The following is an 18,817-nucleotide window of genomic DNA, read 5'->3' as shown; positions in this document are numbered from 1 at the left end:
GCTGCGTGTGCCACAGGGAGCTTGCCCTGCCAGTGTCGGGACGCTCTGTGTGTCCACGGCAGGGAAAAGGGACGTGTCCTCAGCAATGCATCCCCCCAGGTTTTAGCCTGAGACGGCTGTGCGAAGGACAGTCCCAGCAGAGGGGATGGCAGGAGCAGAATTGCCAGAATCCTGGGGACCCCCCATCTTTATCTCTGCAGACTTACACCTCCGCCTCCCCACCACTGCTGCCGGTTTCAGCCTGCACCCGCGAGCTGCCGGGGCCAGCCCGGCCCCAAACACCCGGCCCGGGGAAGGAGGGGAAGCGGATTAGCACAAGGCAGTCACTGGAAGTAATTGATGCACTCGCTGGTGATGCGGGAGCCCTTGTTCCCTTTGTGGCCGCCGCGGCAGGAGCACTCTCCGGAGCACCAGGATAATGCACGGGTCTTGCTTTGATCCGGGGCCTCGGCGGGGAAGGGGCGGCGCTCTCCTGGGAATACCTCGCAGGCTGCTCGGGGGGATGCGGTGTTCCACCCGGGATCTCGGTGCCTGAAAACACCGGTCTCCGTAGCAGTGGTGGGATTTGGAGGACCACATGTAATTCCCTTGTCCCCTGTGCCCCTTCCTGTACATTTTCCCTTCCACTGGGAGTTCCTCTGGCTGGGCTCTCTGCACCTATTCCCCAGTAGACGTGCTGCAAACCAGTGGGTTCCCAGCAGCACCAGCCGTGGTCCGTTCCTGGGGAGAGCAGGGGGATAGGGGGCAGGTGACTGGCTTTGGGATGTGGGCAGGCGGACAGAATGCCCCTGCCACCCCTTCTGGACACTCACCCCGAGTCGCAGCAGGTCTGGAGCAGGGGAAGGCAGCCACCCCGGCAGAGATTTGCACTTGTCTGACCACCCTGAGTCCTGCTCCTCCCGGGATGGGGCTGGAGTGCCTGAGCCTTGTCTTTCACAGCCCCTTGGGGGTTTCTCCTGCTTCTCCTGGTGCTTTGTGGCAGGAGCAGAGTGAGCCCTTCTCCCCCAACACTTTCCCCAGGATGGCGGGGCAGTGTGGATGAGAGGAAAGAGGCTGTTCTGCTCTCAGCTGCCGTGGAACCGAGAGGTGCAGCCTCATCCTGCTCTGTGTCCCAGCCAGGCTCTGCTCCAGCCAAAGCAGGGGCGTAGCTCAAATCTGCTGCGGGTTGGCAGCAGCAGCTGGTCTAGGGTTTCGCTGATCCGGCTGCCTTCCCTAATTATTCCCAGGGAGTTTGTAGGGGCGGTGAGCCTCGCTCCCGCCCTGCGGGCTCCACTGCCTGCCCCACATGTGCCTCCGTGCATGGCACTGCCTGTCCCCTGCCAGAGTCTCTGTCCCAAATCACCTCGTGCTGTCTGTCATTCCAGGCTCCTACATCTGCAGCAGCCTGGAGGAGGAGGAGGAGAGGTTTTGGGGTGGCCAGGGCCTGGGAAGGGGTTCAAACACCATCAAAAGGAAGACAAAAGATTGCTCCATTGCAAGGTGTCAATGTTTAATTAGTCTATTATTGCAAATTATTAGATCTTGTGATTGTTTAATTGATCATATGATTGTTTAATTGATCATATGATTGTTTAATTGGGCATACTGTACAAGGGCGGAAGTGTGCTACCAGGTAATTAGCCCCAAACTGTGCAATTAAATTCTTATTAATACCCCAAACAGCAGGGAACATTCAAGCCCTTAATTAGTGATTAACAGGAGACAGACAGAGCTTACAACTGCCTCAGTACTGAGGAACAGTGAGAGTATTTAGCTGGGTAAGTGGGGGACCTGTCTGCCCTGATTAGCTCCGGGTGGCTGCGCCAGGGGGTGAGGGGATTGCCATGCGTGCTGGTGTGACCCTGACAGCCCTGAGTGGGGACAGCCACCCAAGCCAGGGTGGCCAAGCCCAGCCAGGTCCCCCTGTTGGCTCTGGAATCCCAGCATGGCAGCTGCCAACACTGGCCCAGAGCGGCAGCCTGAAGGAGAGGGGATAATGCTGGGCTACCAGGGGAGGTTTCTTCCCCAAACCTGGCTCATGGGATGATCAGAGGATCTGCAGCATGTTCCAAGGGAAAAGTGGTCCTGGGGTAGATCAGGATGTGCCAGGGTCAATGATGCCAGGAGAAGGCCCTGCCAGTTACTCTGTCACCAATTAAACTGGAGGCAGAGAGGAACCTGCGCTGAGGGCAGTAAATCATTTACCCAACAGTCCTCCTCCACTGCCTATTGCCTCCCCTCTGGGCTGCCAGCCTTTCTCCTTCCCCAGAGGATGGTGGGGGCATTCCAACAGGGACACAGAACTGCCTTTTGGGATGACCTCACTTGCCTTTCAGTGCTGCAAGGGGAAAACAAGGCCCCTCTCCTCCCAAAAAATCGCTCCTTTGCCACAGTTCTGTAGCAAAAACCACCTTGTCTTGTCTCTGTCCCACTATCTGGAGACTGTAGGAGCACCCTGGCTGTCAGGATACTTTACTGTGTCTCTTCCAACCCTGGCAAGACTGTTTGAATGTCAACATCCCCTGTTCAACGTCATCCTGTGCTACCGGGGGCCTCGGGCAGTATATGCTGCTTTCCCACCATACACCACAACCCAGAATTTGCCTTAAAAATCCCTATTTTCCACTGTCACTAGGAAAAAAGAAAATAGCTCAAAAGGAACAAGTCCCTGAAGGTACCTACAGCCACACTGGTGTTATTTTGATGCCTGCCATGTGATTTCTCACTAATCTCATAACTCAGGGGAGCTCTGGGGGCAGCCGAGGTTTGAGTGTGCTGGCACTAACCTGCTGCTTTACTCAAGCCTCCAAAAACCTGTTTTTTACGGTTGGGGTTTACTCTTTCTCCCTGCAGCGTGCCCGTGGCCAGAGCGCCGGGGCAGGCCAGGTGGTGTTTGATCTGTGCGGGTGAAGCTCCGCTGGCGGCGGGGAGCAGCTTCACATGGCCGCCAGGCCAGGCCCAGGCAGTTAAATCTGGGCCGACACGTTAATGAATTTCACAGTAAGCCTGGAAAAGCTCTCACCCAGCCTCCATTTACCAGCACGGGGAGGGGGCCAGGGCTGGGGGAGCAGGGCGCCACGTTTTGCCAAAGGAAATCTTGTTCCCATTATCTTTTTGCGAGAGTGTTAAGTTGGAATAGGCAGTGCTTTGCCTTTTTATCTCACACACATGGAATCGACCAGGAGGGCTGTGTGCTTCCTGGGGCTAATTTCTGCATCCACATGTAAGGGTGTGCAGATGTTTCTGTGCACATCTGCGTGTGCCTGCCTGCGGGCACGTGTACAGCTCTGGGGGTATCTTGGTGCATGTCTGTATGCACATATATTCATGGGTATGTTTGTGTGCACGTGTGCTTGTGCATGTTTGTGCATGCACACACAGGGACGTGAGCACACAGGGGCTGCTGCACGGGTTTCTCTCTGTGTGTGGCTCAAGTATACAAGATAGAGCCATAAATATAAAGAGCTGGGGGCTCGGTTGCAGGGGAGGGCTGTCACACAGCCTGGCATGAGGTGGGTGGTCTTTCTGGAAGGCCGGGTGGGCTGCCAGGGAATGGGCAGGGAGGACCATGGGGCTGCGAGTGCCCAGCTGGCACTGCCAAACTGCCTGGCTGCAGCCCTCCATCCCACACTTGCTTGCCATCAGCCAAGTGGTGCCAGTTCCTCTGTCCTGACCTCATGGCACCAGCCCCACAGGGTGGTGGATGCTGCACATCTGGATGACACCTGTGCTGTGCTGTGTCCATCCCAGCCCCAGCACAACCCCTCACTGCAGTGGGGGACACCAGGGCAGTTCCAGCCCACTCAGAGGGTCCCGAATTTCACCCTCAGCCCTCATCCTCTCCCCTTCCCTCACAGCCTGCAACTGCAACCTGCACGCGCGGCGCTGCCGCTTCAACATGGAGCTGTTCAAGCTGTCGGGGCGCAAGAGCGGCGGCGTGTGCCTCAACTGCCGGCACAACACGGCGGGCAGGCACTGCCACTACTGCAAGGAGGGCTTCTACCGCGACCTCAGCAAGGCCATCACTGACCGCAAAGCCTGCAAGGGTAAGCCGGGGGGGCTCCGTGGGGCCAGGTGAATGACAGAATCTCTCTTGCTCTCCCTTCCCATCCTTGGGGTGTCCTGCTCAATTTGGCAGCTGCAGGTCAGCTCAAGCCACCACCGCCCTGATCTCCTCTACCACCCCAAGGGCACCAGGCAGGAATTACACTTTGAGCTCAGTATCAACTCGAGGTGGAGGAGGATTATAGGAAGGGAGAGAGCAGGTTGTCAGGAGCCTGGGATGGTTCTGGTGTGTTTGCAGTTGCTATCTCCATTGGTCAGTATTTGGAGAGATGCTGGGGAGGTGCTGAAGCAGACATGACTAAATGTGCTGAAAACCTGTCTCTGATATGGACGTTGTCTGGGATATAGACATGCTTGGAGTATGGTTTCCCGGCTCTGGAGGGCTGGGGATGCTGGTGAAAGTCACATCTCCCAGGTGGGCTGTGGGGCTGGACCCCACATTGTGTTTTTCAGCTGTGGGATGGCTCTTGGCATCTGTTTTTGGGGAGACGCTGAACGCCGTGGCTCCTGGTAAGTGGCCTTGAGCTGGCCAGGAGCCACAATGGCTCCAAACCATCAAACTGTAGTTTGACCTCTCAAGGTCCCTAGCCTGTGCCAAACATCATGGGAGCTGTACCTCTCCTCTCCCTCCTCTTAACTCCTGGCCAAGCCTGTCTGGTTCCTCTTCACTCTCCCTGCTCAGCCTGTCTATGGAGCCTCTTCAAAACAATAGTTTCACCAAAGAATTTGAGATAAGAAAATACCCTGCCTGTCCCCAAGGACTGTTGAGATCCAGACTGGAACAGAAATGGGTGGGCAGAAAGTCACCCATGGCTGTTCAGAGGCTGAGAATTCATCCCTGATCCCTGTTTTTCTGTCTTTGATTGTGAGCCCCTTCTGGAAGGGAGTACAGTGTCCCTCTCAGATCTCTTTCCAATGCATTTTGCAGCTGCAGGGGCACCAGGCCCCTTCACTGCTGCAAGAACACGATGCTCATGTGTTTATGTAGGGCCTTCAGAAATTACTGGAGCTGGTTTTGGACCACTAACATTGTGGGCGTGGACCCGAATTGAAGGATTTGACTTTTGGGGTTCCCCTGTTAAGTGCATTAGTGCTGTTGGAGGTCTGGCTCACTCAGGCTGGGATATAATAAAGGAAATCCCTCCATTGCCTGGTCTGTGCCAGTGCCTCTTCTCATCCTTGCTACTGTCGGGAATGCTTGAGAGGATGTAGTGAAGAGAGAAACTTCCCACATTTGTGCATTGTCACAGCGGGAGCAGGGCTGAGAGGACACTGGCAGGAGGAGCCCTACCTGCAGCCAGCTCATTAGCAAACTGAGCTAATCATTTTCAACAACTCAAGCAGCTGACTTGCCACGTCCCCCTCACAGCCCGTGTTCCCAGGGACCACAAGTGGTTTCCACCCTGTGGCCTTGCCCAAGCCATGCCACAGTTATGGCCGTGGGCATGGCAACCCCTGGCACCACATCATTGATGAAGATTGTGTCAGGTGTCAGCCAGGTCCCAAGCTGTGCCAGGGGCCAGCATCCTCAGGGTGACACACAGGAGACACTGGGAGAGAGGAAGAGGAGGAGGCAGGACAAGGTCCTGACTGTCCTGATGGTCTGTGGCACAGCATCCCAGAGTGTGTCCCATTCCCAGGAGGGGTGCTGGCTCTGCTGAGGCCAGGGATGGATGGCAGCAGCCCCCAGGTCCTGCTGCAGCACCACCAAACTGGGGCAGCTGCAGAAAAATTCTCTTTTCCATGAGGATTCTGTCAAGTGCTGAGGGCTAGTGGGCAGCCCTGGCTCTCCCCCAACACTTGAGAGGCACCAGGGTGGCTGTGCTGTCTCCACCTCACCCTTCATCTGCTGGAGGCAGCACCTCACCTCCCAGCCCTCCCCAAGGAACACTTTCTCCTTTTCTTTGGATTAGAGAGGTTTAGGTTGGATATTAGGAAAAGGTTCTTCCCCCAGAGGGTGCTGGCACTGCCCAGGCTCCCCAGGGAACGGGCACAGCCCCGAGGCTGCCAGAGCTCCAGGAGTGCTTGGACAGCGCTGCCAGGGATCCCCAGGGTGGGATTGTTGGGGTATCTGTGCAGGGACAGGAGCTGGATTCAATGATCATATTTGGTCCCTTCTAGCTTGGGATAGTCTGTAATTCTCTGACCAGCTCCTTCTACTTTTGCTCCAAAAACAATACAATGCCAAGCAAAGTGGATGCCCTGCAGGCATGCGCCTCTCCAGGGCCCCCAGCACTCCATTCCCATTCCCTGGGCATTGAGTAGCTCAGTTTTTGCTCCAGATGAGAAAGAGAGAACTTAGCAAAGGGCAACAATAGAAAAAATGCCAAAACCTAATAAAGCAAGCTGGATGTGGCTGGGACCAGGGAGGATTACCAAATATACCATGGTTTGTGGGAGCAGGGCAGCTGCAGGTGCAGTGTTTCCTACCTGGCTATGGCTCAAGCCCTTCTCCATGCAGGGAATGGGGGAGGCAGAGGGTGCCTGGCTGGTTTGTGAGTCTTGCTCCACTACCCTCACAGGGCAGTAATTGTGAGCATTACCGTGATGGAAAGTGTATCTGATCCAAGGTGGCTACTCTGGAGGGGACCGGGTGGGCAACGCATCCCAGGATTTGATGGGATGGCACGAGTGCAGATGCTGCAGCACAGGAGAAATGGCAGCCAGCAGTGTCTGGGCTGTGGAGGAGCAGAGGAGTGGGACAGGTGCCCCCTGGTAGACAAACCTCTGTCCCTGTGCCAAGCCACGAGCACAGCCTCTGCCAGGCTGGGCGGAGGTGGCTGCTTCTGGAGGGCTGGCAGGGTTTGCCTGTGGTTTGGAAGGCCTGCAAAGCTCAGCCAAGCCAGATGAACATGTGCACAGGGCTGACCCCTGCCATGGTGCATATGTTGAGGAGGACCTGGCAGCAAAGGTGGTATCCTGGGTATGGGGAGCCAGTTCCTTGCTGTCCCTTGGAGAACAGAGTTAATAATAAAATCCCTGATGCTTTTGCTTCTTTGGCTGCCTCTCCGTCAGTAAAGCAGAAAGCATTTCCACCCCTCCCTTATGCAGAGGTGGATCTGCTGGGATTGGGAGCTCCTTAGAGGAAGGGCAAGGTCCCAGGTGCTGGCGATGGAGAGCTGATGCTCCCAGAGAGGCATATAAATACATAGGGGTGTGGCAAGACAATTTGGACTTGTTTTTTCCAAAGATATGTCCCATACCTGCAGCACAGGTATCTACACTCCTGCAGGAAAAAGGCAAGGTGAGGATTGTGGATGTTGAGAGCAGGCGTGGAGGAGGTGGATGGGAACAGTGTGCTGTGGATTTGAACAAAGGCTTTTGCACTTGTCACAGCACTGGCCCGGGGCAGAGGCTCATAGAATCACAGACTGGTTTGGGTTGCAAAGGACCTTGAAGATATCTGGTTCCAATCCTCTGCCACAGGCAGGGACACCTTCCACTAGACCAGGCTTCAGATGGCTCTGTTAATATTCAGGAGGCAAATCAGTAACCCAGAGGCCAGGAACTACTACATCTTATTTAAACAAACCTCAGCATGTGTTACTAAATAACTCTTCAACTACAGTTTGCCTCTGCTGGGATGCAGCATCCTTGAAATAGACACAAAATCACCAGCTGCAGATTGTGTGGAACTGAGCAGAGCCCTCGGCCACTAGCCAGTGAGCGAGCAGTGCTTCCCTCCCACTGCCAGCATCGCTGCTGGACCCTGTGGGATGGAAAAGCTGGGAGGATGGAAAAGGCAGAGCAACCTTCAGGATTAATTCAATGGTGCTAATTGAAAAGTCAAATAAAGGATGGCTGTGCATTAATCTCAGTAATTTAAACAAAGCTGTAAACTGTGAGCCTTTCTCCAATGAAAACTGGTGAAGCAGCAGCAGCTAAGCCTCAAGATGCAAAAATACCCTCAAAATGAGGTGCAAGACATGCTTTCTGGCAAGCACAGCTTGATGAGTTAAGCTCCAAGCTAGTGACTTAATCCACCATTCAAGCTCCGTGGGCCAGATCCTGGCAGCCAGAGGCTGGGAGCAGCAGGGCTCGGTGTGTGGGCAGCAGCACAGAGCTGCACCGTGCCCCCAGGCCTGCCTTCCCTGGGGCTGGGATGGGCTCTCTGAGCCAGCCCCTCCACAGGATGAGGAAGGACGGAGCAGCTGGGATGGACCGTGCTGCAACGCGGGACGCGTCAGGGGAAGCACTCTGGGGTACTCATCCCGTGGGAATGGGAAGGAACTGTGCATTTTTGTGAGACTGGGGGAAATCCCACTATGGTAGGGCAAGTGGGCAGAGATTGGTCTGGAAGAGACCAAGCTCATACCCTGGTGACTCTGATTGGTTGTGCACTTTAACATGAGCAAAGCTGCCTTACTTACCAGTCTGGGTAAAACATCCGGAGTCACTGAAATCCGCCTTCCACCGCATGCAGAGAGATCAGCTTAGATGAACTGGATCCTGATTGGGCTGAGATTTATGTCTGTCCATAAACTTTACACCAGGAACAGACCACTGGGGCCCAAGAAAGGCCCTGTGTTTCCAACAGCCCTGTGTCATGCCAAGACTCCCTTGCTCGCTGCCATTTATTATCACAGCTGAGCCCCCAAAATATCCCTGTCAGAAAGATGTCCGCTTCTACTCCTAGCCAAGATCTGATAAGGTTGGAGCATCTGGTCCCCATTAGAGGCTGCTTGCTCTGGTTTCTGCTGTGTAGGAGAGGGGCTCAAGTGCCATGGTGCTCCTACCAGTCCCATCTGGTGAAAATTAGGGAAACGGTAACATCAGGGGACTGTGGGGGCGGGTGGGGGTGATGTTTTTGTTTTGCTTTGAAATCACGTTCAACTCTTACACTGATGGAGGCCAAGATAACCTCCTCCAGCTCACTGCCAGCCCAGCTCCAGGCAAGCAGATGGTTAGGTCCTCCTCTGAGCAAGCATCTCCTTCCCACATCCCTCCATGCAGACAACCCTCAGTGAGTCCATCATCCAGTGTGACGTGATGGAGCATTCTTCTGAGAGCAAAGATAGCTTTCACCCACCTCAGGTCTGGCTTGTCCCTAGGGAGACTATGGTAGAAAGGTGTGGAGTCATCCTTTGCCCAGGGTCTTCAGGAGTCAGGAGGGGCATCAAGGGTTATGAGCTTGAGAAAAACTGAGAAAACTTGCTTCATTCTAAAACCAAGACAAGGTTTATTGTTTGTGTAAAAACCCAGTGTTGGTTCAGCTCCAGTTGACTTGAAAGCTCAGAGGTAGGGGAGCAAGTGGAGAAAATGTTTTTTACTGCTGTGCCAGGAACATCTCCCTGGAGTTGAGGTGGGGGGAAGATCTTAAATGAGAGCTGGTGGCTACAGACACCTGTGGGAATTGCAGAGGCTCCAGGTATTCCTCCTGAGCATCCCTGCCAGCAAGGCCATACCCTGGCCACTCCCTTTGTCCACTCACCCTCCTGCCTGTGCTGATCACAGCACGTGGGGCCACGCTTGGTCTGGACCCATGGGACCAGCTGGGTCTGTGCTGTTCCAGCCCCAGCAGCTGATTTCCAGTGGTGCTCTGGAGGGGTCCCCCTCCTCTTCATCGTTCTGGGACTGCACCTGGGGTCCAGTTTGGGGTTTGTGTTGTGCCTCCCCTCTCACATAGCCATTTCTCTCTCTCCCACCCAGCTTGTGACTGCCACCCAGTTGGTGCGGCTGGCAAGACCTGCAACCAGACCACGGGGCAGTGCCCATGCAAGGACGGCGTGACCGGCCTCACCTGCAACCGCTGTGCCAAGGGCTACCAGCAGAGCCGCTCGCCAGTGGCCCCCTGCATCAGTGAGTGCCCCCCACCTTGTCCTGCACTCAGGGACCCCCACAGGCACTGGGGGATGCCCCCTTGGTCCCCCACTCACCTTGGATGGTGAGTGGTGGGTGGGAGGCTCAGACAAGAGGCTGTTTGTCCTTATGGATGTTCTCCAGGAAGCAATCAAGTGGGACTCTCTAATCACTTTCTGGGGTTACCTGGGCTTCACCTGCCCTAGTGCAGGAGGCTCTGGATGATCCCTTGGGTCAGTGCTTCCAGGTGGCTGAAACAGCTCTGCTGGATCCCATCCTTGGTACAGCACGTGCCCTCCTCACCCAGCTGAGCCCTGAATGTGGTCACTTCTGGGGCAAGGCCAGAGCCTACACTCAGCATAAAACTGTGTTTATTGTCACAGTGGGTTTGAATTCGACCCAAGTGGCCGAGGAACAACTTCCCACCCTGCAGCTTTTGCTGGGCTGCCGGAGCAGTGGCAGTGCAGGTTACTGGTGGAGCTGGCTCCTCTCTCTCATTTCTTCTAAACTCAAATTTGAGTTTAGGAAAGAAGCTCCCCCCGTGTTTTTCTGCCAAGAGTCCTGAGAAAGTGTTATCTTTTCCCACATATATCCCCATGCTGGACAGCCTGAGGTGTGCTGGGATCCGCCAAGCACCCATCTGATGTCCAAAATCAGTTCAGATGAGCTGAGCACCCGGGAAGCATCCATCCCTGACGCACACATCCTCACACAACTGCTTAGCACCCTTGGGGATTGCAGAATTGCAGCTTGGCCTAATTTACTGAGTTCAGTTTGTGCATCTCCAGGTCTATTCAAATGGTCTGCAATGGTCAGGTCAGATTCATCCCATCATCTCTCATTTGTGACCAACAAAATCTCTTTGTGGCCCATTTTCAGAGGGCTTTTGCCCAGTTATCACCCCCAGAGCTGCAGATCTTATCCTTAAGATAACCTCTCCCTTTCTTTTCCAGAGATTCCTGCCATCAACCCCACCTCCCTGGTCACTAGCACAGAGGCACCTGCAGGTAAGTGCTCCATGTCCCTGGCCGAGTCCATGGCCTCAGCCCTGCCCAGAGACCTGGGGGCAGATCCCACCTTCCATCTCCCTGGCACAGCACAGAGGAGGGCTGAGCTCTACCAAACCATTTGGCAAAAAGTTAATGGTAAAATGTTTTGGTGAAAGATTTGACTGAGATTTAAAATCATGTGTATTTCTTGAAAGGAACTAAGACTGATGGACTTTTTCAGGAAAAAGCCTTGCCAACCCTTAGCAGGTTAAGGCAGGGATTGTGACATATGGCACCAGTGGGTGCTTGGGAGCTGGCTTTGCTTAACCTCCTTTCGTCAGCGCCAGTGCAAGAGGTTTCTCCTGAGTGTCCTTGGCCTCTGCAAGACTCCAGCTCTTGGGAGGTGCTGGGGCAGGGGAGGTCTGGCAGGTCTCAGGCAGGCTGCAGGGCCCCTGTGCTGAGGCACAGGCTGCCAGGTCTGGACCACAGAGGGACCAGTGTCACTGCTGTGGTCACCCAGAGAGAGGTGACAGCTCCATTGACAGACTGCAAGCCTTGCACAGGCTAGGGAGGCACTGCTATCATGGTCCTCAGGGCTCCACAAGAGCTGCCCTGGTTGCCCAGACTGGAGTGGAAAGGTTGGCATCTCAGTATAAGCTGCAGGTTCACTTCTGCTCCTGCAGAGGCTTGGCTGGAGCTGGGCACTGCTGGGTGGGTGCATGGATGCACTGGTGCTGATGGATTAGGGTCCTTCTTCCAGCCAGGCCAGGGACCAAGGTCCCACAAAGTGACCTGAGCTCCTACCGTGTCATGGCACATCCCAGTGGCACCAAGCAGTGCTGTGCCAGCCCCTGGATCCAGTGCCACCATGCTGAGCCCTCCAGTGCTGCAGGATGCATCCAGCAGGGTAAAGAGGGCTGTAGCAGGGCTTTCCTCCCTCCCCTCCTCTTCCTTCTGCAGTCCGCTCAGCACTGCAGTGTGGTTGTTCCCAGCCATCCCGGGTCTATCCCCTGTAGGGATTTCAAGCCAGGTGGAGGGGGAGAAGCTGGGAAAGAAGCAGCCCCTTCCCTCCTTGGGCCACCCCTCTTCCTGTTGTCCCCAAGGGCCTGGTCTTCCCCTGCATTCCACTGTGTTGGAATAGACATCCCAAACAATCCTCCACTCCAAGCCATGGCACGTGCTCCTGTGAAGACAGCAGCTCCCCAGCCCATTTTTAATGAGCAACTTTCCTGTCCCCTGTTTGGGGTACATCTATCCCAAGGAGGCCTACTCCTTTCTTGGAGAGCCAGTGCTCTGTTTGTATCCATCTCCCCAGCTCTCCTTACCCTGACCACCTTGCCTTGGCAGTGGAAAATGCCAATAGCCTCTTCCCAGGCTGGTGTGTGCCTGGGATGTGCTCTCCAGCCCTCTGGGAACGTTTGCCAGGATAGCCACTGCAGCCCCGTGCATGAACTCACTGGCTGAGGGAGAGAGCCAGGGACGAGGTGTGTTGAAGAGATGGAATTTTTGGCCCCTCACAACAAGGCAGACACTGAGGGGCTGGAGTGTGTCTAGAGAAGGGAAAGGAGCTTGGAAAGAGTCTGGAGCACAAGTCTGATGAGGAATAGCTGAAGGAAATGGAGGAGCACAGGTTGGAGAAAAGAAGGCTCAGAGGGGACCTCTTCTCTCTCTACAACTCCCTGACAGGAGGGGGCAGCCAGGGGGAGGTCAGGCTCTGGTCCCAGGGAACAAGTCATAGAACAAGAGGAAACAGCCTCAATTGTGCCAATCCTGAGGGGATTCAGGTTGGACATCAGGGAAAATTTCTTCCCTGCATGGGTTGTCAGGCAGTGAACCAGGCTGCCCAGGACAGTGGTGGAGTCACCATCCCTGAAAGTGTTCAAAAAGCAAGTAGATGTGTCCCTTTATAATGTGATTTAGTGGGCATGGTGGTATTTGGTTCAAGGTTGGACTCAATGATCTTGGAGGCCTTTTCCAACCTTAATGATTCTGTGTTCCTCTGGCAGGAGTAAATGTGTGGATGGGGATGGAGAGGGGAGATGCACAAGGAGGAACCTGTAGCTCCTTGCAGAGCAGTGCTGGCTTAGCACACGTGGACCCCAAGGAGTAGTGCAGAGCCTGGGAGCTCTGCACAGCCTGGCACCCCACCCAGCACCTATGGGCACTGCTAAGCCCTCACAGCCCTGCCCCTCGAGGCTCTGGAAAAGAGGGGCTGTTTTCAGGACAGTGAGGAGCATCCTTGCCTGGATCTGGCAGCGGTTTGACTCCTCACTCTGGCAGAGGGGGAGCGATGAGACCTGGAGTGCACATCCTGCCCAGTGGGAAGATGCTGAGCTGAGGTGATGGTATGGCTGCTGGGGGGAGCTGCATGGGACAGGGCAAACCACCAGCACCTCTGCTCCTGCCTGCCCTGCCCACCCTGCCTGCTGTGAGGAGAGAGCTGGGAACATCAGGCTTTGGGAAAAGGAAAAAATGAGGGGACAGAGTAAGAGATTTGGCCAGTTTCATTGCCAGCAGAGAGTGCTGCGTGGAGCAGAGTTAATCAAGATGACTCCCCTCCAGTGCTTTATAAATAGGAACAGTCTCACAATGATGTCTGAGCTGTTCAGCTGCACAAAAATAAACAGCACTGGCGGAGAGCTGTGTTGTTTACTTTGTTTTAGCAGAGCAGGTCTGCCTCAGACTGCATCCAGTTTATCTATGGGTTTGTTGGTTTAAGATTTCTGGCTTCTAGTTCAAATATCCTTAATGCAATGTAGCTGCCTCTGCCCAGAGTCAGTGCCACTGGAGGATCAGGGGACCCAGTGGGGGTCCTGCTGCTCCCTTCACTGGTGGGATCAGAGATGGGGGTGGTGCTGCCCTGGCTGCACTGCCAGGGTTACCTGAACCTGGTGTGCTTGTCCTGCAAGCAGGGCTGCCAGCCATGGCCCTTTCTACCCACAGCCTGCCTGCTCCCTGATGCCCCTCTGCCTGCATCCCTCTGCCCAAGAAGCCCCCAGCTGTCCCTGAGCAGGACACTCCCCAAGGGGCCCTCAGCACCTCAGGCAGCCTCCAAGCCCCTTCTCCCCCCATTTCCCCGCCTCCTGCCCTGCCTCTGGCAGCAGGTGCTGTCTTCAGGAACAGGAGGACATTGTTCAGGGCTGCCATGCTCAGGTGCTGGGCTTCCCACCCTCTCCCCATCCTCCTCCCTGCTGGGGTTCAGTCCCTGGGTGTGTCCAGGCTTTTCACTGACATTGCCATCTTCTGCATCACTTTTCCTAACTTTCTATTGCCTTTTCAATTTTCCAAAGCCTTTGAGGTCCGGCTTTGATGTCTGTGCCTGAGCAACTGACTGTCTTGGTGATGAAACGTCCTGGGTCCACTTCTCATAATTTTTATTATTATTATCTTAAAATATTTTCCACTTAGTGAAAAAAAAATAAAATCCACGTTCCCCATTAGCAGAATTAACAAAACTAGTGGAGTGCAAAACAGGGCTTTAATGGAATTCAAAGTAAGCAGTAAAAGATTTGCAGCCATAGCACCTGATTAAGTTACCTCTCCCTGAAAACAAAATATTCCTTTTTTTCAAGGAGAGAAGTAAACCAGATGTACAAACCTGCCACCTCTCACACACACGCTCCCCCGCAGGGATGGGGAATGCCCACGCCAGGCCAGTGGCTCTGGTTTTCAGCTGCCTCCTCCCACTCTGCACCTGTAGCATCTCCCAGGGATGCAGCAGGTTTAGAGCTGAGGCTGTAGCATGTTCCAATGATACATTTGTGCCTGGGATGGAGCTGTAGTGCATCCCAGGGAGGCAGCAGTGTCAGGGATGGGGCTGTAACCCATCACAGTGAGGTCTCAGTCTCAGAGATTGCTCTGTAACTTGTCCTAGGCATGCATTAGGGCCAGGGATGGGGCTGTAGCATATCCTGGAGATGCAGAAGCATTTCAGGGTTTGTGGGTGCACTTTCATGCCATGGGCTGTGTCAGGTCTCTGCTGACCCCCAGCCCTTCTGTGGGGCTTGGCTGCCCAATCCAGCTGCACAGACACAGCAGAAAGGCAGCTAAAGCAGCTCTTCTCCACGCTGCCCTGTGGAATTGTAAAGCCACGGGCTCTCAAGGCCTGGCTGTGGGAGCAGCCCCACCAGGCACTCAGCATCCCAGGGAGGATGATCCATGCTCCACAGCTGTGTTGTGATCGGGACTGGGTGGCTCCCGAGCAGAGACCTCCCATGGCAAAACCCTGCAGGAACAGAACAGGGTGCTCAGGGAGAGGCAGTCTGGCGAGGTGTAGGCAGAATCCTTCTGCCCTGACATCCCTTGCCACTTTGCAGCCACAGTACCCATGTCTGCCTCACACCCAGAGATGGAGGAGGCCATGTGCTCAGGGCTAAGGAACAGAAATGTTTCCAGTTATTTGGACTTTTTTTTTCTTCCCAAGTTTCTTAGATAAGTGGAGCAGGAATTGATTCTACATTCGAGGAATGTTCCTCCACAGCACAAAGCCGTGGTTAAAAAAAATCCCTAAACTAATCCTAAATTGTTAATTCCCAACACCATTTTCTGGCTCCTTTGAATCATAGTGTTACATTGTTAATCATGAGCAGGAGCCCAGGACAGTTACAGGACTTTTTTCTGCTTTTCTTTCATCCCCATTGCCAAGGGAAGAGGGTGGCATGTTGGCTGAGTCTGCCCCAAAGCCCCCTCGCAGCACACATCACCCCACACTCCACTAGCCCAGCACCCCTCATCCCAGCCCAGGCCATGCTCCAGCTGAGCCCCCAGGCCATGCCACCCTCCTCCCCACATTGCCTGGTGTCCATGGACAGGCCTGTGGCAGCTGGTGCCAGGTGCAGGATGGTTTCTGTGCCCCTTTGCCTGGGGAGGAAAGGGGCTCCTGTCCTGATGGGCACTCCCCAAAATAAGGTGGGAGGCTCTCCCTAGAGTCCCTTTCATGGGGCAGGAAAGGGAGGAGTGGTGTGTTGGGTTGGAGCTGTGGCCTGTCTCAGGGTGCTGTGGGGTCTGGGATGGGGCTGTGTGTATCCCAGAGAACACAGCAGGCTGAGGCTGTAGCACATCCCAGGGATGCAGTGGGTGAGGGCACCTTCAGTGCCATTGCCAAGCAGTCCAGCACACCCACCCCCCTACATGGGGAGGCCCCGAGCCCCCTCTGTAGCCACCTCAGCTCTTTCAGGGGAGGCAGCAGGGCCAAGGCAGCTCTGCCAGCCCAGGCAGAGGGGCAATGTGGCAGCATGGGGGGGCTGAACTGAGAATCAGAGCTTGTCCCCCTCTGCCAAGAATTAGCTTCATGCTGCATTGCTTCTATCACTGACAAATTTGGAACAGGTGGCATGAAGTCCCAGATAAAAAGGAGCTGAGCAGAGAGGAGAACAGCAGAACCCAGAGTGAGTTTGTGCTCCTGGGCTTCTTTCTTTCCTCATTTCTCTGCCTCCCCTTGGCAGAGTGCTCTGTTATTCCCCATCTTCCCCCACAGCTTTAGCCCCATCCCCAGTGATCACTGTGGCAACCCACAAACAAAGACAATTTCAGAGGCTGCTGGCTCTGTCCTGGGACACAGGGCCAGAGCAGAGGGAGAACCTGCAAAAGGCAGAGAAAAGAAGAAAGATGGGCTCAGAAAAAAACATGCTATTTGGAAAGAGATAAATTGAGATGTTCAAAGAAAGAAGGAGAACAGGGCTGCTTCGGGCAATTGTTGGGATCAAAGGCTTTGGGGAGAAGGAAAGAGGCATTCCCTTCCCTCCCTCTGCTTGAGATGCAAATCTGGAGGCTTTAGAAATGCACAGAAAAAAGCTTCCTGGAGGACAGGAGCCTTGGGAGACAGCAGGGTGGTGAAGGACAGCCTGATGACCTGCCCAGCCCCTCTGGAGCAGCCTGAGCAGGGGATGCCTAGGCAACAGGAGTGATGTGGTAGACCAGGGTCACTTCCCTCACCTGTCTCCTTCCCACAGCCTGAGTCCCCTCCCCCTTGTGGAAACCTGCCACAGGTCCCTGGAGGGACTACCCCCTGAGCGTTCTTCCCACCACTCTGGCCCCTGAGAGCTGAATCACTCCGAGGATCATGACTCCCTTGGTCTGGTGTCACACCTGCCTTTGGATCTGCCCCCTGTGCGGCTGATTGTGGGACTGGTGCCAAATCCTCTTTTCCTGCATCACCCAGGACTGCAGGGTCACAGCTGTTCTGTTGACTCTCCTTGGCCATGGTCCCTGCCAGCCCTCCATGGAAGCCACTATCACCTCACCTGCATTCCTCCCATCCATCCCTTTCTGTGTCTGGAAGGAGTCTCCAGGCTTCCTCCACTACCCCTGTGCTGACTTATCCTGCAGGACACCATCAACCACAAATGACAGAATCTGCTCAATGCACCCAAGGCCACCTGGTTTCTCTTCCCAGTTGGTGTGGCATCAGCCATTCGTGCTGGTCTTTGAGCCCCAGGCCCCTCTGAGGTGCCAGGGGAGCAGCTGGACTCAGCAGACCCCTGTCTCCAGCAGTGCTCAGGCCCTGGCTCAGGAGGAGTGAAGTACCTGCCACCTTCTGCCAGGCTGGGTCTTGCTGCTGTCCCCTCCACCCCACTCCCTCTTCCCATGTGGTGGGATGAGTCCCCACGAGCCTCAAGCCCCTCAGTGCTCAACCCACTGTTCTTCTGCCGCAGACTGTGACTCCTACTGCAAACCTGCCAAGGGCAACTACAAGATTAACATGAAGAAATACTGCAAGAAGGACTATGGTAAGGACCTTCAGCCTCCCCTGGGCTTTGGCCCAGAGGCAGATGAGGGCTGGCTGTGGGTGGGGCAGATGAAGGCATCCAGGGGTTGGAGGACGCTCCATATGGAGAGAGGTCTCCAAATGAGCCCTCCCAAGGTTGCAATGGATGAGGCAGGTGGGACTGCTGGGGAAGGGCAGTTTCTGTCCTTTGGGGGGAGCAAGGCAAAGCATCCCCCATCACTATGCCTCTCCCTTTTTCCCTCAGTGGTCCAAGTAAACATCCTTGAGATGGAGACGGTGGCCAACTGGGCCAAGTTCACCATCAACATCCTCTCTGTCTACAAATGCCGTGACGAGCGGGTCAAGCGCGGTGATAACTTTTTGTGGATCCACCTGAAAGACCTGTCCTGCAAGTGCCCCAAGATCCAGATCAGCAAGAAGTACTTGGTGATGGGGATCAGCGAAAACTCCACTGACCGGCCCGGACTGATGGCCGACAAGAACAGCCTGGTCATCCAGTGGCGGGATGCCTGGACACGCCGCCTTCGGAAACTGCAGCGGCGGGAGAAGAAGGGCAAGTGTGTGAAGCCCTGAGGGGTTTGCACCCACCCTGTCCCCCAGCCCAGCTGGGCACTGCCAGACGGCGCCCACAGACTCTGTACATATATATAGTGTGACTGGACTCTTTGTCTATAGTGTATATTTTGGCAATGGTTTCCTGTTGTGTGCGTGTGCACGGGTGGGTGTGCGTGTCAGTCCTTTTCTCTAAGTGTGTATTAAATATAATGCAGTAATGACAAACCTTTAATGAGGAGCAAAGTGGAGCGAGGTCCTGTGGGTGTCTGTCACCTGAAGCGCTTGAAGGGGATTGATGTCCTGCTCCAGGCATTCTGGAGTTCATTTTCAAGGCTTTTGTATTCCTTTTAACACAGTTGTCTTCTGCCCAGTGCTGACATCTCAGTTGATACCTCTCCCTTCTCCAGCATCCAGGGTATGATTCTTCCTCACTCTGAAAATGTGCTGCTGCCAGACCTCTCTCTGCCTTTCTCCTCATTCAGGAGATACAGGAGGTCAGTCTTCTGTCCCTCATTCTGATATGTGGGCAGGTGGAGTGGAAACTGTCCAGTGCTGCAGAGTGTCCAGCCCCAGAACCTCCACCAGGAAGGAAAAATGAACTTTTACAAGGCCTTATTCCCCGGTGACCATGGGCTCACATGGACGAGTGCTGCTAGCTGGGGCAGGACCTGTGCAGTGCTGCAGTGCCATAGGGAGAAGCCAG

The 18,817-nt window shown here is 54.9% G+C and overlaps 1 protein-coding gene across 1 annotated transcript in view; it reads left to right on the top strand.

The window, feature by feature from the left end:
- NTN3 (netrin 3) overlaps positions 1-18,305 on the top strand; it is a 30,673-nt gene extending 12,368 nt beyond the window's left edge. Inside the window, exons 3-7 of the mRNA XM_021529711.3 lie at positions 3,837-4,025; positions 9,694-9,843; positions 10,797-10,850; positions 17,486-17,560; positions 17,804-18,305. Coding sequence (XP_021385386.1) covers positions 3,837-4,025; positions 9,694-9,843; positions 10,797-10,850; positions 17,486-17,560; positions 17,804-18,132 — 797 coding nt within the window. The 3' untranslated portion in view covers positions 18,133-18,305. The remainder of the gene's footprint in view (positions 1-3,836; positions 4,026-9,693; positions 9,844-10,796; positions 10,851-17,485; positions 17,561-17,803) is intronic.
- Positions 18,306-18,817: the final 512 nt, after the last annotated feature.

Source organism: Lonchura striata, chromosome 16 (genome assembly GCF_046129695.1).
Source record: "Lonchura striata isolate bLonStr1 chromosome 16, bLonStr1.mat, whole genome shotgun sequence".
Classification (NCBI taxonomy): domain Eukaryota; kingdom Metazoa; phylum Chordata; class Aves; order Passeriformes; family Estrildidae; genus Lonchura; species Lonchura striata.
Note: the sequence above shows the minus strand (reverse complement) of the source record. Positions and strands in the feature narration are given on the sequence as shown.